At 46.2% G+C, this 26,425-nt stretch overlaps 1 protein-coding gene across 1 annotated transcript; it reads left to right on the top strand.

Moving 5' to 3' along the window:
- Positions 1-4,231: 4,231 nt before the first annotated feature.
- LOC123515628 (UDP-glycosyltransferase UGT5-like) lies at positions 4,232-6,490 on the top strand. The gene is made up of 2 exons (XM_045274428.1): positions 4,232-4,975; positions 5,112-6,490. The coding sequence occupies exons 1-2, from the start codon at positions 4,368-4,370 to the stop codon at positions 6,094-6,096; spliced, it is 1,593 nt and encodes a 530-aa protein (XP_045130363.1). The 5' UTR covers positions 4,232-4,367; the 3' UTR covers positions 6,097-6,490.
- The last annotated feature ends 19,935 nt before the right edge of the window (positions 6,491-26,425 follow it).

The raw sequence follows: 26,425 nt of genomic DNA, 5'->3' as shown, positions 1-26,425 counted from the left end.
TCACAGCAGTCTTACTTTCGTCTGTCAACAAAGAGCAGACAGATACGAACCCGACACCACTAAGTAATTCTGCTGCAGTTGTTTTCTTTCAATGGGGGCGTAGATGTTTGGCCTTTCATATTTGCGGCGAATTAGCTGGTCGGCCCCCACTTGTGAAGCAACCAGATCTTCAGAATGACTAGCGGCGCCTAACAGAGACTGCCGTCCATACAGATTCTCAATGTACTCGCCGGGATGAACGCGTGAGGGAGCGCGGCAGGTGATGAGAGGGACTGCAGCAAGAAAGGTAGGAGGAACTGCGGCAAGGAGATCGGGGAGGGAGTGCAGTAAAACACGAGAGAGAGAGAGAGAGAGAGAGAGAGAGAGAGAGAGAGAGAGAGAGAGAGAGAGAGAGAGAGAGAGAGAGAGAGAGAGAGAGAGAGAGAGAGAGTTTGTGTGGCATGGAGTGTTGGAAGCTCTACAGCGAGGCATCAGCTGATCTATGCAACTCCTGCTTGTTACAGAGCAAGACAGGATGAGGTATGGCTGAGGCAGGACGTGAGACACGCCCTGCTGTGAGGTGACCCGCTACGCCTTCGGCCTTCCACTCACTGCAAGGGTCATCACGTTACGTAATGCCACCAGCTGTCACGTTCGTCGCACATCAATAAGTATACCGAGTATATCTGCTTCTAACACCATAGATCAGATTGTATATAGAAAGACGGTTTTCTTCTATAAAATGAAATATTACATTCTGCAAGCAGCACTTCAGACATCAGATTATTTTATACAGGACTGTATTCCTGTCCTCGGTGTGTAGCATTTAGTGAACTTTGTGACAACATATGTATGGAAGACATGCCCAAAGGAGCAGCAAGCAAACACAACCGGAAAGCATCAGCATTGTCTATCTTGGAGTGAAGATGCATTCAAAACAAAACACGCGGCGTGGAGACGGAGTGAAGGCAGCGGCGTGGAGTGCTCCAGCCTGGTAGTGTGATGCAAAGTTTCGTTGCGTGCCATAGCGGCATTCGCTCTATCCTCAATCGCGTTGTTCACCGACCACGCTACCTAAGCAATACCATAACAATACCAATATTTGCGCTCTCTCTAGGGAGCGATTCTCTTCTCCTTTCTCAAAGTCCACGCCTTGAAAGTGAACAGCAGTAGTGTGGTACGTCATGCTGACCTATACCGCTGCTCCCTCGAGCCCTTCCCCTCCTCGTCACTGCCTGCTTCCCGTGAAAGGGGAAGCAATAAAGATTAAACTTTCACTCCCGCTACACAATTTCTCACGGCTACGAGTCACCTTGAATTACCCATAAGCCGTGACCCATCGACTCCCGCACCCACCCTATGCATCTCCCGTTCCCCACCCCCACTCGGCACCCACCAAGCTACTTGTGGCGAGGGGGAGAAGGGTGACCGTCCCTGCCCGGCAACATGGCTCTCCGTGCTCAAGGTTGTGGCTCTTAACGTAGCTCGCTGTTTCGTAATAATGCTACACCCAAAAAAGTGACAAAAAACATGCTTTCTTCCATCCCATATTAACCAACGCATCCTTCACCGTTGCAGCTGATAATTATAAAGATGACCTCGCCGCCCTGGGGCGGCGCTGATTACTTTGACAATTATTCAGCTTCCCAATAAGGCCTTCATCATACTGGTGCCCGACGCGGCCTCCTCACTCAGGCCTGGCCGCGGATGGGTGTGGCCACGACCTTTCCTCGAAAACGTACTTCCGTCAAGATGCGCTGCGCACTTAGGGTGAAAGCCAGTTGGGCTCATTGCCAGGCAACAACGCTGGATGTTCACCACTCAGTCACAACCGCGCCCCGGGCTGCAGACAGGCTGCCGTACGTTGCTCGCTTACCCGCATGCACCAGGCCGCGTCACGGCGGGTCACATGCACATGCACACACTATCTGCATCTGCGTCGCTCGCCCAGTTGCCTCCGAGAATCTGTGATGAAAGCACAACGAAATGTCCGGCAAATGAAAGCTATGGAGCAGCACAACACCCATGGCGTTCATGTACTGAACTTATATATAGATTCATTCTTGAACATTTCATTTATTTATTTACTTATCCATATATTTTTCTTCAATCATCAGTCCTGACTATGGAAACCAAACACAGAAGAATGATTGACAAACAGTTCTTATTTTAAAAGGATCAGTGCGAGGCGCATCAGCACGACAACATAGTACCAGCAGGCGGCACGTGTATCTAGTAACCGTTCTGCACGTTGGGACAAAGTGGGAGTGGGAGGGGAGAGTGGGGAAGGGAAAGGGCGGGTGAATAGCGTGTGTGACGAGAAGAGTGGCAGGCCTGCGAAAGTTGAAGGTCACCTCTCGCTTGGTATTTACCCAACGTAAGAGAGTGAATTCATACTATAATGTGTACCCAACCAACGCAGTGTGCTTTTTAGTCCAGGTTGAGCCCGTTATCCTTGACAGGCCAACATAAACGTGTGCAGATTCAGCTTTGACGTGGACATCACACCACGGCTGTGATGTAGCCATAAAGCACCAGGCATGCGCTGACTCGTCCCACCTTCCCGGCGGGACACACCCACCGCTGGCCTGCGGCAGGACGGGCAGGCAAGGTCGAGTTATTTAATACTTCATGGAGTGGTTTAAGGGCACAGTAACTGAGCACCGTGCACCGTGAATCTGCAGGAGGCAGGATGCAAGTGACGCCACATAATGATACAGTACTTGCATCTATTTATAAAGCTGAGCTGCGCACCCAAGTAAGGTCTGTTGATGGGCCACGGAAGCAACAGTCAGTGTCAAGTAATACTGACTGACGTCAAGGTCGGCATGCACCAACCTTTTCCGCTACATTTTTTGTAAACTTTTGGGCGTTACGGAAGAGTGACAGTGCAGCACTACACCACAGTGTGTTGCTGTGCATACCACACATACTGCCCAGTAGCAACACCAGTGAGTGCTGTTCTGTTGTACAGTTCAGGTGTTGAACTAATCTGGCGAGAGCGCTGCCACTCCACACTATTCAGTCACTACATGTAAAGCCCGTCAGTCTCGCCGGTGTGCTAAGTTCATCGCCTGAGTGCACGTGGCAGAATGGTAAAAATAAGGATGGATGGTGACATTATTATGGTAGCTCATAAGACTGTAATTCATTTATAGGATTTTTGCTATGCTAAGTCACCTAGAGGAAAAAATCATTACGACACATTGGGGCATTACTTGACACTTTGCACCTGACTTACAACTTAGTGGAGCGTGCCGGGTCGACCAGGCAATCATCGCAACCATTCACGGGAAATGATTAACAGAATATTCATGGAAACTTATTACAGAATTCAAGATTTAGGATAGTCTCTTGAGTAATAGCAAAGTGAGCGAGAGCTAGCCCTGGTGTGGAGAGCGGCAGCATGGCATGGGAGGGGCAGCCTCGCATCCGGGACAGGGAGGCACACCCGTGTTTAGGGCCAAACGTACCCTTCTCACGGGCGAACAGTCTTTATGCTGGTACGTGGTTAACTGACTACGACAGGACGCTCTCGGGTTCCATTCATCGCCAAACGGGACGCTGTACGAGGCGTTAAGTTAATGCTGGTGTTGCGCAGTGTCTGCCGTCCTTTCTTAGCCATTATTTCCCACGCACGCCACTTCACAGCCGATGAAGGCGAGGCTCACTACGCTAACTAATACAGGACACGGACAATTCATTCAAAGAGACTGAGGTGTGTGTGTGTGTGTGTGTGTGTGTGTGTGTGTGTGTGTGTTTTATCCCTGAAGACTGGCACTGTTCAGGCCTGATCGCCCCATCCTCATCTCCCTCCCCATCACCACCCGTCCCCATCTCCGCATCACCTCCCCTAATATAAACACGCTGAACCAATCAAAGCTTGGCTTTTGCTTTCATGTGTGTGTGTGTGTGTGTGTGTGTGTGTGTGTGTGTGTGTGTGTGTGTGTGTGTGTGTGTGTGCCCACATGCATCTCAAAGGAAAATACAAACAAATGACTTAATTTCGTCAACACCGTGGCCCTTGATGACAATGCATCTTATGAATCCTTAACACTGATAAGTATTTTCCTTATCTTTTTCCTGCGATAACTACGGGCATCATATCACTCTGGTGTAATGCTACCAACAAACAGAAGCGCGACCAATCAGGTAACTGGCTGCCAGGCCACGGATAGAGGGGCGACCAATTAGACGGCCAGCTGTGTGGTCCCACTGGGAGCGCAGCGGGTATATAAGAGCCCGCGGCGTGGCTTGGCTTCAGATCACCTTCCGAGCGAGAGAAGCTAACAGAGCAACAGACAAACCTAAGCAGAGCAAAGTTTACACAAGGAGTGTAATAGTGAGCTCACCTCTTGAGTTGACAACCTGAAAAAAAAACTTCAAACATGAGACTCGCAGCCATCTTGCTGCTGACACTTGCTGCGCTGAGTGAGGCTTCCCGTGTGCTCATGGTGCTTTCCCTGGGATCCCCATCTCACAAGAACATCCTCACTCCGCTGGCTGAGTCCCTGGGACGGCGAGGACACCAAGTAACCGTGGCGTCGCTGCACGCTGCCCCGCCAAACGCCTCCCACTCCTACACTGACCTTGCCGCCACCACCGCCTGGGAGTCGGTCAGGAAAGTGACGGGCGAGTTCGATGTCTTCAAGATGCGCGAGGTCAATGGAGGCAAGGATGTAAACTCTCAAGTAATGAAGAAAGTCCTCCGCCATCTGCCAAAGTACTGCGAAGCCTTTCTACAAGATCCCGGTCTGAAGAGTGCCTGGGCCACGCGCCCTGACCTCATCCTTCTGCCTGCCTTTATGAACGAGTGCGGCCTGGCATTCGTGCACAAGTTCAAGGCGCCCTTCATGTACGTGACCACCTCTGGCCTCACCCCGTGGACGGCAGACCTGCTGGGCACCCCCGAGAACCCGGCTTACGTGCCTAACCAGTACCTGAGCTACGGGGACCACATGACTCTGTGGGAGAGGACCGTCAACACCCTGGTCCGGTGAGTTTCTTGCCTCTTGTTCTCTTCATGTAGGTATCTGTGACATGTATTGGCACAATGTAGTATACCATGTAGCAAGTCATTGCTTTGAGGTCACGTGACACCCGCTATAACGTAGCCTTGTCTTCTTCTGCAGACTGGCCAGCCCTTACCTCCGCAAACACTTGGTGCTGAACAAGCTGGACGGCGTGGTGCAGCGTGTGCTGGGCGACCCCACGGTGTCCCTCTCAGAACTGGAGAAGAACGTGTCGATGGTGCTGGTCAACTCTCACTACTCCCTTGGACATCCCCGACCCCTCATGCCCAACGTGGTGGAGGTTGGCGCCATGCACTGCCGGCCGGCGCGCCCCATCCAGGACAAGGCTCTGCGGGAGTTCATCGACTCTTCGCCTGTGCCCGTGGTCCTCTTCAGCCTGGGCTCCACCATCCGCAGCGAGCAGATGCCGGCCACAGTGAGGGACTCGCTGGTGGCGGCGTTCAGGCGCCTTCCCTACCGCGTCGTGTGGAAGTGGGAGGGTGCTGCCCTGAAGAACCTGCCGCCCAACGTGATGACGCGCCCATGGCTGTCCCAGCAGGATGTTCTGGGCCACAAGAACGTGCGTGCCTTCGTCACACATGGCGGACTGCTGTCGCTGCAGGAGGCAGTGTACCACAACGTGCCCGTGGTTGGGATGCCACTCATGAGCGACCAGCACCTGAACGTGAGGCAAGCCGTGACGTTGGGCCTGGGCCGCCAGCTCACCGTGGAGTCTCTGTCTGAAGACGCCGTGTACGAAGCCATCACATCGGTGGTGGAGGAGCCCGCCTTCCAGGAGCGCGTGGGACAGCGGTCACGCCTGCTGCGGGACCAGGAAACGACCCCCCTGGAGCGCGCCGTGTATTGGAGTGAGCACGTGCTGCGCTACGGCGGCGCTCAACACCTGCGCTCAGTGGCTGCCGACATGCCGCTGCACCAGTACCTGCTGGTGGACGTGGCTGCCGTGCTGCTGGCGGTGGCGGTGCTGCTGCTGCTACTGCTGTGGTGGGGGTTGCGGGCAGCGACTCGTTGTCTCGTCCGGGGACTCAAGAAGGCAGCAAGGAAGCTGCTGATTACCGTGAGGCTTCATGCCAAGATGCAGTAAACCTCTGCTGCTGAAGGAGGAGCAATGGATCTCAGCACTTCACTTCTCTGCACTCATCTGTCATCGCTGGAGCCTTTCAACAATCACTTCATCACTCCGTCATCGCCCTCACCTTGCATTGCACATCGATCACTTCACTCTCCTCGTCTCACATCTGTAAATGAGCCGCATCACTCTCCTCGCCTCACATCTCTAAATGAGCCTCATCAATCTCCTTGCCTTACACCTGTACATGAGCCGCATCACTCTCCTCGCCCTCAGCCTCATCGTCCACATCATGCCAACATTTAGCCTTTACCAGCATTCTATTCATTCATATATGAAGTATCTTTGATAAGTTATTGAAATATAGATATATATTTTTTTACATGATCCAATAAACTATTTCCAATGATATACAGAATTTAAATCACCACTTCGCTTACATTATCTCCATGTTTCAGGGGCTGAAGTAGAACGAACCATCTCTCTGATGCCTAAGTGTTACGTAATCAACACTGGTTGCTAATGACAACTAACACAACAGCTTTACACAAACAAACTTTTACAAATTTACACTTCCAAAGTCTGAGAATAATTTGAGGAAGTTTCATCTATAAAACCTTTCTGTAACTCTTCTATTTATGACTTCTCATCTCGACAGGATAACTTTTCATTACTGTATAATTATGAAAGACACCATTAAGGGCGAAAGTAGTGACGGTGTTGTTGTTCTACTGGTACCTGTTGGTGAAATAATACGATGTGTGCTAGAATATATAATAATAGGAAGGTGGGTGGAGCACGGGACGCGATGCAAGGAAGGCCGGTCACCGGGCAGCATGGGAGTGAGGACAGGGAGAAAGAGGGTTTGTTTGTTTCCCCAAGCAAGGCCCAATTGGTTCACTTAAACCAGTGGTTCCCAACCTTTTGGCACTCGCGACCCCTTACCTAAAAGTTTGAAACCCATGTGACCCCCTGCTTAGGGCTTACTATCAGCAGCACAGCACATTCACTCATACATAACCTATATTATCACCTAATGACATTGAACTAATGTAACACATCTTTTGTTTTGCACCGAAACGAAAAAAAAAAAAAAGAAAAAATGTAAGAACATAAAAAATGTAATTGATGAGATAAAATTAATATTATCCCAAGCTACTTCTGGCAAGGCTACGCGACCCCCCTGCCAAGGCTTTGCGACCCCTCATGGGGTCGCGACCCACCGGTTGGGAACCCCTGACTTAAACGCAACGTTGGCTGCGCTGCACATGAACACGCCACTTGTACGGACCACCACGACACAACAGGAAAAACTCACCTCACAACAGCGACAACAACGAGAACAGTGACATCAAAGATTAACAACATCGGAAACGAAAACGTTGATGACATCAACAACAACGGAAACAACAACGATGACGACAGCAGCAACGCCGTAGATGAGGACAAACTACTAAAACCACGGTGACAACAACAAGAACGATGATGACGCATATAACACCAACAATGTTAATAAAAAATATCATTGATAATAATAATAATAATAATAATAATAATAATAATAATAATAATAATAATAATAATATTAACAATAATAACAATAACAATTATAATAATGTACACCACAGGTGATGAGCGTGGTGTCCCGCCGGGTTTTGCTCTGCGTGCTGCTATGCCGCGAAGTGACAGGCAACGATCGAAGGACGAATATACAGTACAAGGTCAAGAGATTCTTGTCCTGGAAGAAACGTTCTACTTCCCTCCTACTACAGGACTTGTTTTCTTATGCAGGCCGCGATGCACACCTTGCCGTGACAGAGAGGCGCTGTGTCGCCTCGCCTGGCAACACTCCTGATGAACCGCATTCTTCTGATACATTTCATTCACTTGCTGCCACAAATCATTTAAATAATTTCACCTACTCCATGTTACGAAATAATCACACACACACACACACACACACACACACACACACACACACACACACACACACACACACACACACACACACACACACAGTTTGGTAGGTCAGTGGTAACAACCTTGCCTGAGACTTGCAAGCTGAAATTCGTACTCAGAAGTGGCAAACATTTCCATTAGCACAGTGGTTTCCATGTGACCCCCAGTATTTAGGGCTTACTATCAGCAGCTTAATTTTTCTTTTATTTTCTGTGACATACACATTCACACAGGCACATTCACTCATATGCACGCATACATAAACTCATAATATCACCTAATGACAGTGAACTAATGTAACACACGTTTTGTTTTGCACCGTAACAAAAAAAAAAAAAAAAAAAAAATGCAAAAATATAAAAGATGTAATTGATGAAATAAAATTAATATTATCCTAAGCTACTTCTGGCAAGGCTTCGCGACCAACCGGTTGGGAACCCCTGCATTAGCAGATATTGATGTTCTTTCCTCCTAAAGCAAGAGAAAGTGACGCCTGGAATGTGTTTTGTGTGGAAGTCCTCAGCTTAAGATATCGATCTGACTACAGGCTATTGGCGCTCAGGAGACACACAGAGAGAGAGAGAGAGAGAGAGAGAGAGAGAGAGAGAGAGAGAGAGAGAGAGAGAGAGAGAGAGAGAGAGAGAGAGAGAGAGAGAGAGAGAGAGAGAGAGAGAGAGAGAGAGAGAGAGAGAGAGAGAGAGAGAGAGAGAGAGAGAGAGAGAGAGAGAGAGAGAGAGAGAGAGAGAGAGAGAGAGAGAGAGAGAGAGAGAGAGAGAGAGAGAGAGAGAGAGAGAGAGAGAGAGAGAGAGAGAGAGAGAGAGAGAGAGAGAGAGAGAGAGAGAGAGAGAGAGAGAGAGAGAGAGAGAGAGAGAGAGAGAGAGAGAGAGAGAGAGAGAGAGAGAGAGAGAGAGAGAGAGAGAGAGAGAGAGAGAGAGAGAGAGAGAGAGAGAGAGAGAGAGAGAGAGAATTGTGTAGGAGAATAATGTACACTCATTATGAAGCGGTTATTCAGACGGGTAGCAAAAATCTTAGGTAGTGATGAGTGGAGAAAAGTATTCATGTGTGTGTGTGTGTGTGTGTGTGTGTGTGTGTGTGTGTGTGTGTGTGTGTGTGTGTGTGTGTGTGTGTGTGTGTGTGTGTGTGTGTGTGTGTGTGTGTGTAATTCCCCACGGTCGCCTATTGGTTACTCAGCCAGTCTTCCCCATTACGGAGCGAGCTCAGAGCTCATAGACCGATCTTCGGGTAGGACTGAGACCACAACACACACTCCACACACCGGTAAAGGTGTGACCTGTCAAGAATGCTATCTTATCGAGGACCACCCGACTAACAAATGCCCCAGAGGAAATGATTTCAAAATCTGCTCAGAATGCTCTAGCACAGAACACAACTGGAAACAATGCAATGCCACGACCAAAAAATGCATAAACTGTTCAGGGGAACACCATTCCCTAGACAATAAATGTCCTGTAAGGAAAAAAGCTATTTCCGAAAAACGTAAAGTAAGAAAACAAACTAATGCACACACATACAGCCAAACTGCTAAACAAACCATGCATCAACCTATTGCCACTTGCCAGATCGATTGAAAAACAAACATTAAAATTCAAACTTGCTTAATGCACGCCCACTACCTGAACTCGATCAACCCAGGCAGCTTTAACACAGAATTAAACAAACTATATAAAGCAAACAATCTTCCTAGCATAATCATACCGGAAGACCCACCCTCAAGTGCTATACTCAACTTAATGCCTCAGCACAACCTAGACACTACAACCTCAGAACACTTTGAACCTACAACGAACACTAACACACTCACCTCCCAAACTATCACACGAAACCAGGAGACGAACATAACTATGAGCAACAAACATACACCAACTCCTACTAACACTCAGACTGAGGACATGCCCACACTAGAAAAGCTCCCTGGTGCACAATTAGGGATGCAAATTATCACAAAAAAGAGCGAAGGATGGCCAAAAGAATCATTCAGCCTGAACTACCTAAAAACAGCTATTGATACTGGTAAATTTAAATGGAGATTCACAACCACAGCACATACTGAACAAAAAATTTATAACTGCCTAATAAACAACGAGATAGACCTGTCTAACTGCTGGTGCATAATTGAGGACACTCTCTTTAACAAAATTCGTAATGGGCTATCTGAAGAGAGAACACCACCACGAAGTAAATCGACAAAAACCTACCACAGACACTCCTACAAGTAATACTAATAGAAACTAAAAGCCCCTAATCCAACATCTCACACAACATGGCAGACACTCACACACCACACACACTAACTATTTTACAACACAACGTACAACACTGGAACAACAAGAAAACCTCCTCAGTAACGTATACAAGGATATAAACCCAGATATAATACTCCTTAATAGTCACGGGATCAAAAAACGAAAATATAAAAATTTTCAACTACACTACTTACCTCACTAACTCCAGCGATGAACTGCATGATGGTTCAGCTATTCTTGTTAAACATAACCTGAAACACAAAATAAAAGATGATTATGACACTGACATATTGCAAATTACAATAGAAACAAGTACAGGTCCGATAAACATCGCAACAACATACTTCCCACCTCGTAGACCTTATCTACCAATCCCAGACTTCCACGCAATAGCATCCCAATCAATACCAACCTACATCATAGGGGACTTAAATGCACATAATCCCAAATTAGACAACAAAACAAATAATAACGTAGGTAAAGCCTTAATGATGCTTATTGATAATGACAAATTAACACGCATAGGACCAGATTTCTCAACATACATCTCACAACGCCTTATCCACACCAAATATAATACTAACTAACAACAAAACATACCACAACATACTTTCTCAACCCGGACCAACAACAGAATCAGACCACATACCCATGATCATTAAAATAACTTCATCTCCCATTAGAATAAACACATCACCTATATACATAACAAACAAAACAAACTGGGAAGAATTCAAAGAAGACGCAAAACTTAAAACAAATAACATTAACACAGACCCATACATCAACCAACCAACTCTGGAAAAGTCATTAAAAGAATGGATGACTGCAATAACTACAACTATGGGAAAACATATACCAACCAGAACATACAAAACAACACACAAACCTATATACAACCAACGTATAAAAGAACTGCAATGGTGGGTGAAACGATTAATGGAATATAGCCTCATATCAGGATGGACTTACACAAAATATATCACATATAAAACCTTAAAACACACCATTGTAGAAGAATGCAGAAAACAGAACACAACTAACTGGGAAAACAAAATAAGAAAAGCAGAGACTCTCTATAAAGACCCAAAGAAATTTTGGCAAAACGTAAAACAATTAAAAGGTAACACATCAAATCAAACACAGTATATAATACAAAATAACCAAAAGATATATGAAGAAAAAGACAAAGAAAAAATTTTCAGAGATATCTGGAGCAATATCTTCAGAATAAACCCTACAGAAAATATATTGTTCGGTCAAGAGAACGATCAAATAGTTAACACTTACATTAATAACAACATTGTAGAAATACTTCCCTACCATCAAAGAAACCCAGATAACCTAAATAACAATAATTACTTAACATCCAAAATCACAATACACAAAATTAAAAACATTTTAAAACAATTCCAAAATAACACACCAGGATACTCTAAAATAAATAAGACCATTCTTTAGAATCTACCAGATGAAGTCTTAGAAATATTCACAAAACTTCTCAACATATCGCTATCCATGGGATATTTCCCAAACATATTCAAACACTCTAAAATAAAACTTATTCCCAAACCAAACAAACCAACAACAGACTCCAATAACTTCCGCCCCATATCACTACTTGAAGTACCTGGCAAAATCTATGAAAAAATAATTAACGAGAGTCAGAACTTTTTTAGAGAACAACAATATACTACCAGACACACAACATGGTTTCTGCAAACACAGATCAACAGACACAGCCCCTAGCAACAATCACAGAAACCATTTCAAAATCCCTCTCAGACAAAAAACAGTGTTGTATAGTTTTGAGAGATGTCTCCAAGGCATTTGACAAGGTATTGATAAATGGTCTCAAATACAAGTTACAGCAGATACAACTTCCTAGAATAATAGCTAAACTACTTTGTAACTTTCTCGACAATAGATCAGCCTCTATTTCACTAAATAGTTTCGAAGGCCCAAGCTTTCAACTCCTCAGTGGTGTACCACAAGGGAGCAGCCTATCACCCACACTTTATACAATATATACGTACGACATACCCCCCACCAATTACAGCTGGGATAAACATACAATACGCAGACGACATCACACAAATTATAACCCAGGCAGGAAAATCAAGAAATATGCTAACAAAAAAGATAGAGAAGGAAATTAAAAACATAAATGACTTTGAGAACAAAGGGAAAATAAAAACCAACACATTAAAATTCACTATCCTCCCCATAGCGTTATTAAAGACAACCCCGGTTTACATCGGAGGAAACTTAATACCCTACTCAAATGAAGCAAATGTATTAGGATTAAAACTCTGCCCACGTGGATACAGCAAACATGTCACACATATAATCAAAAAAGCTTCCCATGCACTCAAAGTAATAAAACGCTTTGAAACGCTAAACACCAACATAAAATTGCATTTAGTCAAAGCATGTGTCCTTCCTATCCTTACATATCCAACCTACACACTTAACGCACTCTCAAAACAACAAATGCTTTCACTACAACGAATACAAAACAGAGCATTAAGGTTTGCACACCAAGAGAAATACCCATATAAAAAAACGACACAGGAACTGCACACATTATCAAACCTTGACCCTTTAAACATCACATTCCATAAAAGAGGAAACACAATTAAACAAAAAATAGAGAACGTACTTAAGGATACAACATAAATTAAAGCAATCGAGGATTACGAACACGAAAATGAACACAATTGGTTTCGGAAACCTATAACGTATCTTAACAAAATTAACACATCCCCCATGTTCACAAAATAGGAGACTGACCAGGAATACATACCTTGGAGACATATGACTTGAAACATACATCACACCAACCACACATGGCCTAGAACACAATATAACAACTAACAGACAAAACACAAGGATGGTTTTCTCTCTCCTTTGCTCTGCGCCCTGAGTTGTTGGGGAGGGCAAGTGGCTACTCTAACGGTCGTGTAGAGCATGGTGGCTCCCGTTACCGCTTCCCGTCCTCGGCAAGGGGTGGTGTACACCTGCACTGTCTGCAGACATCCAGCAGCGGGGAGAGGTTGAGGGGAAACACTACATCCACGAGTATTTCCATAACACTCCCACCAATTAATGTAACTCTTCCAAATACAAACACATACACAAACAAAACACAAGACACTATGACAGTTTTCATGCGCCCTCTGCTCTGCGCCCTGAATTGCTGGGGAGGAAGTGTGGATTCTAACAGTCGTGTAGAGCATGGTGGCTCCCGTTACCACTTCCCCTCCCCAGCAAGGGTTGGTGCACACCGGCAATGTCTGCAGACAACTGGGAGCAGAGAGAGGCAAAGCAGGAAACTATCATAAAAAAAAAGGACCCTTATCAGTTCGATAAAGAGCCACAGATTATTGATTATTGAATATGGATTAATGACTAGAGTAAGCCGCAAGGGTGAGCAAAAATAAAAAAAAATATTTAGCAAGACGGTTTGCCCGTCATCTTTACACTCCCACTTTACTTCCTTTCCCACTATTGCCCTCAACACTTCCCTTCCCACCAACTTTTACTCTTCATAGTTTCCACCCATCTTTTCTATCCCCCCCTTCAACGTTCAACATTCTGCGGCTCTTCTTCATCCTTGCTCTTGACGCTCATCTGCCATCCGCTCTCTTCGAGCTCCAGTTCTTCCTCGAGGACAAGACGTTGCTGAGACAGCTCTCCTCTGTCACCCGCTCTCTCTCTCTCCTGAGGACAAGACGTTGCTGAGACAGAATACGCGATGAGACGCTGTCCTGCCTCTTGTCCCTGCTAGGCTGAGAGACGAATCTTTCCACTCGCCACTGTCATTTCACTGCGCTTGTACATAACTGTGCAATGTAAGTACTGTGTGCCACCTTGTACTGTATTGCTTTCTGTGCCAGTAAACTAAAGGAATTGGGCTAAGTGTTTCCGGTTACCCTGCTTCTTTGAATAAGTCTGTCTGAGTCTGGGTGTGTGTTTGTGCATCGCTACCCTTGCTAGCCACGAATCTTCGCCCAGAAACATCCCCGTGTCTGTTGCCGATCGTCCCGTGTTCTCCTGGGCTGCCGCTGTGGTAAGTGAATTCCTGTCGCGGCTGTGGAAGCTGTGGGGACGGTGGAAGCGACGTAACATTATTATTCGATTATGTTAGGTTAGTTGTGATGTTTGATTAGATTAGGTCATATTCGCTTAGTTTACATAAGTTAGATTAACGATGTTAAGACAAATTAAAAGTTGTCAAAAATAACAAGGGGGATCACGAGCAAACATTTACCCTGCAATCTGGATAGCATACTGTCCACATAAGGAAATAGTCAATCTTTACTGATTTATTTGTATCACATTTTCTGACCTTGAAAAAAGACATGTAAATCCTCATTCGTCCAGTTTGAACAATCGATAGGGAAATAATAAGTCATACTGAGTGTTATGGGTTCCAATATTTTGTCTAAAGGTGAAAAATCCGTGACCGTCACTTATAAATACCGCTTAACGGTAGAGAGAGAGAGAGAGAGAGATTTTCCTTGTTTTAATTAAAATATTTGCTATTCAGTAGCAAGTACTATATAGTTTTTTTTTTCTTTTTTACGTAGGGAAGAGGGCCAGCCAAGGGGAAAAAAAAAAAGAAAGTTAGAAAAAAGCCCACTTGAGCGCTGGGTCTCCAAAAAGTAGAAAAAGTGCCAAAACCGTCAGCCAGAATTAGGGGAGCAAATGCCTTGATACCTCCCTCTTAAAAGAAGACAAGTTGTAGGAATTTGGATATACAGATGCAGGGAGGGAGTTCCAGAGTTTACCAGTGAAAGGGATGAATGATTGAGCGTACTGGTTAACTCTTGCATTAGGGAGTTGGACAGAATAGGGATGAGAGGAAGAAGAAAGCCTTGTGCAGCGTGGCCGCAGGAGGAGGGGAGGCATGCAGTTAGCAAGATCAGTAGAACAGTTACCATGAAAATAGCGATAAAATATAGAAAGGGATGCAACATTTCGGCGGTGAGAAAGAGACTGAAGACAGTTAGTCAGAGGAGGGAGTTGATGAGACGAAGAGCTTTCGATTCCACCCTATCAAGCAAAGCTGTGTGACTGGAACCCCCAAACATGCGAAGAGTACTCCATACAGGGACGGATAAGGCCCTTATACAGAGTAAGCAGTTGGAGGGGCGAGAAAAACTGGCGGAGACGCCTCAGAACACCTAACTTCATAGAAGCTGTTTTAGCAAGAGATGAGATGTGAAGTTTCCAGTTAAGATTATGAGCAAAGGACAGACCGAGGATATTCATTGTGGAAGAGGAAGACAGTTGAGTGTCATTGAAGAAGAGGATAGTTGTCTGGAAGGTTGTGTCGAGTTGATAGATGGAGGAATTGAGTTTTGAGGCATTGAAAACTACTAGATTTTCTCTGCCCCAATCGGAAATTTTAGAAAGATCGGAAGTCAGGCGTTCCGTGGCGTCCCGCGTGATCTGTTAATTTCCTGAAGGGTTGGACGTCTCTGAAAGAACGTGGAAAGATGTAGGTGGTATCATCAGCGTAGGAGTGGATAGGGCAAGAAGTTTGGTTAAGAAGGTCATTAATGAATAATAGAAAGAGAGTGGGTGACAGGACAGAACCCTGAGGAACACCACTATTAATAGGTTTAGGAGAAGAACAGTAGCCGTCTACCACAGCAGCAATAGAGCGGTCGGAAAGGAAACTTGAGATAAAGTTGCAGAGAGAAGGATAGAAGCCGTAGAGGGCAGTTTTGAAATCAAAGCTTTATGCCAGACTCTATCAAAAGCTTTTGATATGTCTAACGCAACAGCAAAAGTTTCACCGAAATCTCTAAAAGAGGATGACCAAGACTCAGTAAGGAAAGCCAGAAGATCACCAGTAGAGCGACCTTGACGGAAGCCATACTGGCGATCAGACAGAAGATTGTGAAGTGACAGATGTTTGAGAATCTTCCTATTCAGGATAGATTAAAAACTTTAGACAAGCAAGAGATTAAAGCTATAGGACGGTAGTTTGAGGGGTTAGAACGGTCACCCTTTTTAGGAACAGGCTGAATGTAGGCGAACTTCCAGCAGGAAGGAAAGGTAGAAGTCGATAGACAAAGTTGGAAGAGTTTGGCCAGGCAAGGTGCAAGCACAGAAGCACAGTTTTTGAGAACAATAGGAGGGACCCCATCAGGTCCATAAGCCTTCCGAGGGTTTAGGCCAGCAAGGGCATGGAAAACATCATTACGAAGAATTTTGATTGTAGACATGAAATAGTCAGAGGGAGGAGGAGAGGGAGGACAAGCCCAGAATCGTCCAAGGTGGAGTTGTGAGCAAAGGTTTGAGAAAAGAGTTCAGCTTTAGAGACAGAAGAGATGGCAGTGGTGCCATCAGGATGAAATAAAGGAGGAAAGATGAAGAAGTGAAGTTATTTGAGATGTTTTTGGCTAGATGCCAGAAGTCACGAGGAGAGTTTGAGTTTGAAAGATTTTGACATTTCCTATTTATGAAAGAGTGTTTGGCAAGTTGAAGAACAGACTTGGCATGATTCCGGGCAGAGATATAAAGTGCATGAGATTCAGGAGATGGAAGGCTCAAGTACCTTTTGTGGGCAACCTCTCTATCATGTATAGCACGAGAACAGGCTGAGTTAAACCAAGGTTTAGAAGGTTTAGGTTGAGAAAAGAATGAGGAATGTACGCCTCCATGCCAGATACTAACACCTCTGTTATGCGTTCAGCACAAAGAGATGGGTCTCTGACACGGAAGCAATAATCATTCCAGGAAAATCAGCATAATACCTCCTCAGGTCCCCCAACTGGCAGAGGCAAAACGCCAGAGGCACCTTCGCTTTGGGGATCCTGCGGAGGATTGGAAAATAGGACAAGATACAGAAATGAGATTGTGATCGGAGGAGCCCAACGGAGATGAAAGGGTGACAGCATAAGCAGAAGGGTTAGAGGTGAGGAAGAGATCAAGAATGTTGGGCGTGTCTCCAAGACGGTCAGGAATACGAGTAGGGTGTTGCACCAGTTGCTCTAGGTCATGGAGGATAGCAAAGTTGAAGGCTAGTTCACCAGGGTGGTCAGTGAAGGAGAGGAAAGCCAAAGCTGGTGGTGAACATTGAAATCTCCAAGAATGGAAATCTCAGCGAAAGGGTAGAGGGACAGAATGTGCTCCACTTTAGAAGTTAAGTAGTCAAAGAAATTACTATAGTCAGAAGAGTTATGGGAGAGATAAACAGCACAGATGAATTTAGTTTGAGAGTGACTGTTAAGTCGTAGCCAGATGGTGGAAAATTCGGAAGACTCAAGAGCGTGGGCACGAGAGCAAGTTAAGTCGTTGCGTACATAGACGCAACATCCAGCTTTGGAATGAAAATGAGAATAGAGAAAGTAGGAGGAACAGAGTTTGAGGCTACTGTAAAGAATGTTGCCTCAGACAGCTGTGTTTCGGTGAGGAAAAGAAGATGAGGTTTAGTAAAGGAGAGGTGGTGTTCCACAGATTGAAAATTAGATCTAAGACCGCGAATGTTGCAGAAGTTAATGTAGAGAAAGTTGAGGGAGGTGTCAAGGCATTTGTGGTCTTCAACAGGAGAGGTGTCCGACCTGGGACATGTTTGGTAGAAAGTTGAGAGGTGTCCCTCCCAGAGGGGTCTGAGGCGTTGTTTATTTTGGGTCCCATTTTTCTTTTAAATTTTGATTTGGAGTGAAGGGTGTATGTGTGGTAAGTGCATGTAGTTTTGTGTGAAGAACTTTCAGTTAAGATTCATTATATACAAAACTTTACAGCTAGTTCTGGGTGTGCCTTTCGATGGCATGATGACACTGCTATAATGTTTCGTCTTCACTAAAACTGCACTGTTGTGTTTTACCTTAAATTGAGATTATAAATATCAATTCAAGTTTCGTCCAGTCTGGTGACACTGTAATGGAGTATTTTGCCTTACTTAAAACTGCTCTCTTACATTTTACCTTGAATTGAAATATGAGTGTTCCTGAGTGCTTAGCCTGGGAGCCAGTGGGGTGATGATTCTGTTACTCTAGAATCTGAATAATTTGCAATATTCTTTATAAAACTATGGGTTAAAGATGGCAGAGCACAAGTTGAGAAACAATATATGCCGATGTAACGTATACACACCACCCATTTATCCGCCCACCCAACCACACACACACACACACACACACACACACACATTTTGTGTGTCTCCTTTCACGTGTAGCCACTGTTCACCTAGCAGTGAGTAGGTACGGGATGTAAATCGAGGAGTTGTGACCTTGTTGTCCCGGTGTGTGATGTGTGCCTGGTCTCAGGCCTATCCGAAGATCGGAAATAATGAGCTCTGAGCTCGTTCCGTAGAGTAACATCTGGCTGTCTCGTCAGAGACTGCAGCAGATCAAACAGTGAAACACATACACACACACAAAGTACAAAAATTACACATACGCACAAATGAATGTACAAGTCTTTAGTATGTGCGTGAGCAAGATGTGGGCAGTCATGTTCTCTCTTTCTCTCTCTCTCTCTCTCTCTCTCTCTCTCTCTCTCTCTGAGCTGATGTGAAGGATGTAGCAAGGCACCGAGTCCACTACACGTCTCGTACACGTACGGTAGCAATGATGACTCATTAGCAAAAAAATATATTCTACTACTACACACCACGGACTCAATATTAAATAATTTGGCATTATCATCAATTTATTTTTACCGCAATAAAACATCAAAATTCCGCTTAACAAAACAACTTGCAGAGTGAGATACACGACGTAATAAATTCTTTTTTAAGTATTTGTAGTATCGGCAGAAAATAAGTCGATACCGATACATCGGTACATCTCTGATTCTGATTCCTCATTAGATGATGTCAGTGATTGTGAAAGAATCTACAAATTTATCAGTGAGAATATCTCTTCTTGCACCATTGTCTTACAGTTTTTCAACATGGGCGACACCATTCGCCCAGTTTTCTTTCATGGAGCTGTTTATTGCTTCACTTCCCAGTGGCTTCAAAGCAGCCATCTTAGAGTCATTTCTCAGGGCAAAGTATCCTCTCACTTAGGCCCATATCAATTCAATGGAGTTGTACGTACTGAGAGTGGTACTGGGGGGATTTAGTTGTAGGCGCAGAGATCATATGGCGCAGCATCAAAATATTTAGTTAAGACAAAAAGGGTTTAAAAGAAATCATAAAATAACTAATAGCAAGTAAAAACGATAAAATTAATGGTAACTAAAAACAAAAGACTACAGTAAAATACATAAAACATTAAAATGCATAATAAAATAAAATAAAATTCACAGCTTTCGGAGAAGGCCAGCTTCTCCCAAAAATCTATAAACGTCATGGCCTTGGGCCAGGCATTCTGGTCCAAGGACCTTTGAGATATAATAGACACCGCTATCTCTACCACGACAGCGGTAGAGCTAGCGGTGTCTTAAGTCAGTCAAACTGGGACACTCCACTAGTAGGTGCCACACCGTTAGCGGCACCAGGCAGTCATCACAATAAGGTTGAGGGTCCCTGGTCAACAGGTACCTTTGTGTAAGGTACGTGTGACCTATACGCAGTCGCGCCAATAAAGTCTGTAAACGTCGATCCCGGACATGGGTGTATGTCCAGTGAGGATAGAGGAAGTAGTGATCTCTCCCATTTTCGAGGTTGCGACCCCCGTTAGCCATCTCCTCTGCCAAATTGCTGCAACTGCCTCACGAATTAGAGGAAAGACATCTCGAAACGGAACAGGGCAGGAGATGGAGCGCGACTTGCTGCCTCTTTAGCGAGGCGATCTGCGTGTTCATTCCTGGAACACCAACGTGACCAGGGACCCAACAGAACCCAACACGATATCCTCGTTGGGTAAGAAGGTATAGCCACTCCAGGGCTGATAAAACCAAAGGGTTAAAGGATATAGTGCAAGAGAGAGAAGTAAGAGCACTGCGACAGTCACTAAAAATTGTAAAAGACGAAACCGGGAGAGTAAAATTATCTGTAAAGCTAGGACTATGGCAGACAGCTCCGCAGTAAAGACGGATGCCACTGAAGGAAGGGTGCCAGACCGATAAAAACCGAGAAAACCACACTAAACCCAACGCCTGCGTCGGATTTGGAACCATCAGTAAAAACAGGGATATCATCAGAATGGATAAAAAGTGTTCTAAAACCGTGTGTGGGACAGAGCTGGCAGAAAATCCTTCTTGCCATCCATGGCAGGAGGGCATAATGAGATAACAGGAAGCTGCCAATAACCAACTCGTGGGAGCCGGAAAGAGTACACAGGAGTGGGGTCGATAGATAACTCCGCCATGAGATTTGCAACACGAAGGCCAAAAGGTTTAGGAGACTCGGTCGAGTGACATACGCCTGCGAACGCGAGTCCCGCAACATTGACAGACAAGGGACAGAATCAGGAAGACGGTGGGTGCGAAACCAACACCGGAGCATCGAAGACTGGCGCCGGAGGTCGAGCGGCCAGAAACCAGCATCCACTAGAAGGCTAGGTATTGGAGATGTCCGAAATGCACCCGTAGCCAAGCGGACCCCAGCATGATGCACGGGGTCAAGCGTGCGTAGTCGTGCATCCGTTGCGGATGAGTAGATCTCACAGCCGTATTCCAGCTTGGGAAGTATGAGTGTACGGTGAAGCAGCAGCAACGTGTCCCTGTCCGCACCCCAAGAGGTGTGACTTAAAACCCGAAGAAGGGATAATGCCTGCCGACAAGACGCCTTAAGAGAACGGAAATGGGGAACCCAGGTGAGACGGTTGTCAAATAAAAGGCCAAGATATCGAGTCGCCTCCACGCATGAGAGGCGTCTATTGGCGAGGTATAAATCAGGGTCTGGATGGACACCACGGTTGCGACAAAATGCATGGCTACGGTCTTCGAGGTGGAGAATCGAAAACCGTTCATGTTGGCCCAACTGGACACCCTATTGATCGCCAGTTGGAGCTTGCGCTCAATCAGTGACATCCTAGCAGCAGCAAAGAAACACATAAATCATCAACATATAAGGAGCTGTGAATGCCATCTGGGAGAGTATCTATAACACCATTTATGGCGACTGCGAATAGTGTAACACTAAGAATACTTCCTGTGGGACACCATCATTTAAAGCAGTAGCCTCGGAGAGAACACTCCCAACTCGAACCCGTAAAAGACGTCTGGATAAAACTGCTGGATAAAAATAGGAAGGTGGCCACGAAGGCCAAAATTAAACAAAGACTGTAAAATGCCATGACACCAAGCCGTGTCGTAGGCCTTCTCCAGGTCAAAAACACTGTTACTTGATGGTGGTGATTAGCGAAGGCCTCACAAATGGAAGACTCTAGGGATAAAAGAGCATCAGTAGTAGACCTCATCTTTCGGAAGCCGTACTGTACCGATGACAAGTACTTCCCCTCTCCAAGTACCACATGAGTCTTACATTTACCATCTTTTCTAACACTTTACAAATGCAGGACGTCAAAGATATAGGACGGTAGTTCGTAGCCTGGAGATTATCTTTCCCAGGCTTCGGAAATGGGAGAACCACTGCCACAGCCCAAGAAGATGGAAAGTCACCGGTATGCCAAATCATATTATAAAGATTTAATAAAAAGTTAAAAGCACTGTCAGACATGTGGCGCAAGAAGGCATAAGGAATATCATCTGGGCCAGGAGAAGAGTCATGACACTGGGACAAAGCAGTCCGCAACTCGGAGGCAGAGAAGGGACATTATAAGACTCCCCTCCAGCGGAAGAAAACTTTATGCCGAGAGATTCCATTCTCTGGTGGTGACGTGCGCCCGGGGCTGCAGGATGCCTCTGGGAAACACTGGCAAAGTGCTCTGCGAAGAGGTCGGCGACAGTCCTAGGATCTGCTACCGTTCGCCCAGCAGACAACAAAACTGGTGGGGAAGGAACAGAATACTTCCCAGCAATTCGGCGGACTTTGTTGAAGACATCCGTATGAAGGGTGCGGACGTTTATGGAAGAGACATAAGCTCTCCAAGAGGCTCTTTGTGCCTCTTTCAAAACACGGCGGGCCTGAGCTTTGCAGCGTCGAAAAGCTTCCGGACACTGCAGGTCCCCACGATGTCGCTGGAGAAGAGAGAAAGCTGCCCGTTTCTCTTTTACAGCATTACCACCAAGGATCGGGACGCTTAGTAAAGCGACTGGACGTCCTAGGGATTGTCTGAAGCGCTGCTGAATGTAAAAAGTCGGTAAAATAATCAACAACCTCCGTACAAGTAGAAAAGTCAGCCAACGAACAGATAAAAGAGCTAAGGTCTGTGAATCGAGGCCAATCTGCCTTGTCTAAAACCCAGCGTGGGGGCCGGGACTGTGGCTCAGAGGTCACAGATTCCAATAAAATAGGAAAGTGGTCACTACCGTGTAAATCCGGTAGGACCCGCCAATTAAAATCAAGGAAAGAATTAGATGTACACAGAGAAAGATCGATAGCTGTAAAAGTCCCAGTAGGACTGTGGAAATGTGTAACATCCCCAGAATTTAAAACCTCCAATCCCTCATCCTCAATAAAAGAACCGATTAAAACCCCACGAGGATTACTAGCACCTTCATCCCACAATGGGTGACGGCCGTTAAAATCTCCCAACAAAAGAAAAGGCGGAGTCAGCTGACGCACCAGGCCGTCAAGCTCACCCCTGGAGACAGGAAGCCGAGGAGGAGATATAAACTGCAAATGGTGTACAGTCGTCCCATAAAGACCTTAACAGCAACCACCTGAAGGGAGAGTTAAGTTGTAACGGGATAACAGGTATATCCTGACGGACTAGAATAGCTGTGCCACCGTGGTGGCCCTGGTCAGGGAAAGGAGTGCTAAAAAGGCACGATAGCCAGGAGGACTAGAATAAGTACTATCACCTAGCATAGTCTCTTGTAGAGCTACACAGGCTGGAGAGAACTCCGACAGCAAAGCTCGGAGTTCCCCACGAGGCGCGAAGGCCTCTACAGTTCCACTGTAGAAGCTTGAAGATGACTATTTGGGTGCAGTGGACGGGCGAGCCTTTTGAAGGCTGCCCGTGACTCACCTGACTAGAAATAATCAAACGACGAGAAGACACCGGGAGTTGAGATGTGCCGGGTCGTTGGACCGCAGCCTTTCGGTCTACTGGTGAGTGATGCGAACCATCATCACTCCTACCGGTCATCGGAAGACGAGGCTGGACTGCACTTTTTGATACAGCGGGTCTACGAAGGACGGCTGTGACAATATCATCGGACGTGTCCATGCTAAGACCGTCCTCATCACAAGAAGCCCGATCTGAGACGGAGGGCATCACAGAAGGCTGGACAGAAACTACTGGAGCTACCATTGCAGAGCGGTCCCTAGAGGACTCACGATCATGTGCGCCGGGAGAAACCTTAGATTGCTTATGTTGAGCTAAATCTATCGACTCCGCAGAGCCGCAGTGCTGTTTGGTCAGGCCCTTCAAAGGCTTAGGCGATACAGGGGGCAAATGGACATCCACTACATGGGTGACTTTGGTCAAGTCCGTATTATTCTCGTCACTTCTAAGAGATGACTCAACCGAGTCATTGGACAAAAGGGCAAACCTATTGGCCAAATGAACAGGACCACCCGCCCCAACAGAGCGAGAGGTAGCAGGAGGAGTTGTCTTCGGACCGGCAGACTCAGCTGAAGAGCGAGCGGCCAATGAAGCATAGAATGTCGCACCAGTACCGTCCTTCTGGCGGTACAGGAGTTCACGGCGGGCGCTACCGAGGCTGATGAACTGACTGTTAGCAAGCTGTAGAATGTCCTGCTCCAGGCGATACCTTGGGCATATCCTGGAACGTACCTGGTGAGCATCACGGCAATGGAAACAATAAGCAACAGCATTGCAATGCTCCTCAGAATGTGAGTCTAGTGCAGAGCAATTACCACATCGAGAAGCTTCCTTACAGGAGCTTTTCCGTGACCGTACCCATAGCATGAGAAACACTGAAGAGGGCGAGAAACAAAACGCCTCACCCTAAGATTGATAGGACCGATATTAACACGGTCAGGAGGGTGGAACCAAAAAGGTGAGAAGGACCATGTTGGAGGAGTTCCTCATCTTAGTCACCTTCTGGACTGAGCTAGGACACATTGCTAGTATTTCCTCCTCAGGAAATTCAAAGATCCTGACTGTACACACAACCTTTACTATAATTAAAGGTGGGATGAGCCTTAACAGTCTCAAACATGCTGTCAGAAGGGCATGGGAGATGTTGCAACATCCTCGCTTGCGTATATCTTTAGCTCGCACGAGCACCCCTTCCCATATTTCTTGAGATTCCCTCAGGAATCGTGCCGATCTCTTTGGACAGGTACCGGGAGGCATGGATGAAATTCCACGCCCATTTCTGTAGTACGCCACAAACCAACGTGGAGGCGGGATCTGGCGGACTTCAGGAACTGAATTCTCTGAATAGTTTTCAAAAGATTTGGGATGTAATCCATGTCACTGTCTGAAATATTGCGTGACTGGAGAAGTTCTGTCTTAAAGCCAGAGCCAGCAAGGGCAGAGATGCTACATGTTCATAAGCCAAACGGGCTTCATCACATGACAGAAACGTTACATAGCAGCGGTTAGAAGGAAAGTCCTTATCATAAACCAGTCGAATGCGAACCGTGCCATACACCTTGAGAAGACAGTGCAAGGCGTGATAAGAAAAAGATGGATTAACATTTACCATCAAAAGAGTCATATGCAGCAGAAATGCGTCCCTCAGAAGAACTCCCAGAACAGGAGACTGCTGTGGGAGGCCCTTGTGGAGGGGAATCCTCCTTCCCACTCAGACCTAAAGATGACGTCTCGTGGGCCAGGTCAGCCACCTCACGAGAACCTGACAGTTTTTTGTGTTTAACCATATGTATAAAGTTACACAAAAATTGGCTCCAGGGCAAGGAAATCACCTACTGGGACTACAATGGGAGAGAGCGCTGGCTGCCGTGGATGGGGTACCTCGTCCCCATGCGGACCAGTCGTTTTAAAAAAAGGCCCCACATGATATCAATGTTTGTCCACGACAGAGCTGAGACTCCTCTCCCAAAGCATCCCAGCCTGGACACCCAACCATCCAGCACAGGACGGCCCCTATTGGGCGATCCCTCCAGCGGCTGGCTCCGCTGGTCCACTGGCAGCCTACATAGGAACCATTTAGTCTGGCCCTTCACTGGCGACCTTACTAGAATGGATAGCCCTCTTCCCCTCGAAAGGGCAGAGCAGGGGCCTAAGCCCCCTCTAGCCTAGCTCGCCAGGTCACAGGGGCACGCAAGCCCCCCCCACCACGACAAGGCAGTTCCCATCTGGGGGGGATAGTGGTATGGTGGAAGGCGAACTACCCTATGGTCACTCTTAGCAGCCATCTTATCTACCACATAACTTTGCTCCTCAGCAGTGGTGTGTCACTTGACAAGTATCAAGAGTTGAGCCATAAGAAAATAGTCAAGAACAGTAACTCCTTTTTCTGTAACCGTTCCCGGATGGCTGCTTTATTGCTGGAGGCTGTAAGTTTTTTTTTCTTTCTTGGGTGGTAGGAGGCGTTATCCATGATTGTTATGGATGCAGGTAGAATATTGGGTAGCAACTGAGTGGTGAACCAATTTTCAAAAGTATTAACATTCATCTGTTTGTGATAGTCCCCATCATTCCTTGCCTGAAGAATGTGAGCATCCTGAGGAACAAATCCATTTTTTTTTTTTGTGCCAGCGTGCAGGATAATCAGTCTGCCTCATTTTCATTAAAGTCTAGACAGGCACACGCAGGTGCCTCACGCACGCAGTTACTGGCGCCCACGTTATTTGTAGCTACCTCACCTCACTACACCTGTGCACAATACCTGTAATACACTGTACACTGCACTTGGGGGCTTTCACGACACTAATGGGGCACAGAAGGCACTTTCTGGGCACGTATACAGCACACTGGTAAGGCGAGGACAAGTAACACTAGCTAGACAGCGTGGGACAGTTAGCCAGGCCTCACAGAACTCATCACAGGTATCCAGAGCTCACACAGGCTCTCCTCACGGTAACCAGGCCTTCCAGAGCTCACACAGGTCTTCCTCGCGGTAACCAAGCCTTCCAGAGCTCACACAGGCCTTCCTCGCGGTAACCAGGCTTTCTTTGCGGTAACCAGGCCTTCCTTGCGGTAAACTGG

Source organism: Portunus trituberculatus, chromosome 39 (assembly GCF_017591435.1).
Source record: "Portunus trituberculatus isolate SZX2019 chromosome 39, ASM1759143v1, whole genome shotgun sequence".
NCBI classification, from domain to species: domain Eukaryota; kingdom Metazoa; phylum Arthropoda; class Malacostraca; order Decapoda; family Portunidae; genus Portunus; species Portunus trituberculatus.
This window is presented reverse-complemented; position numbering and strand designations above follow the sequence as displayed.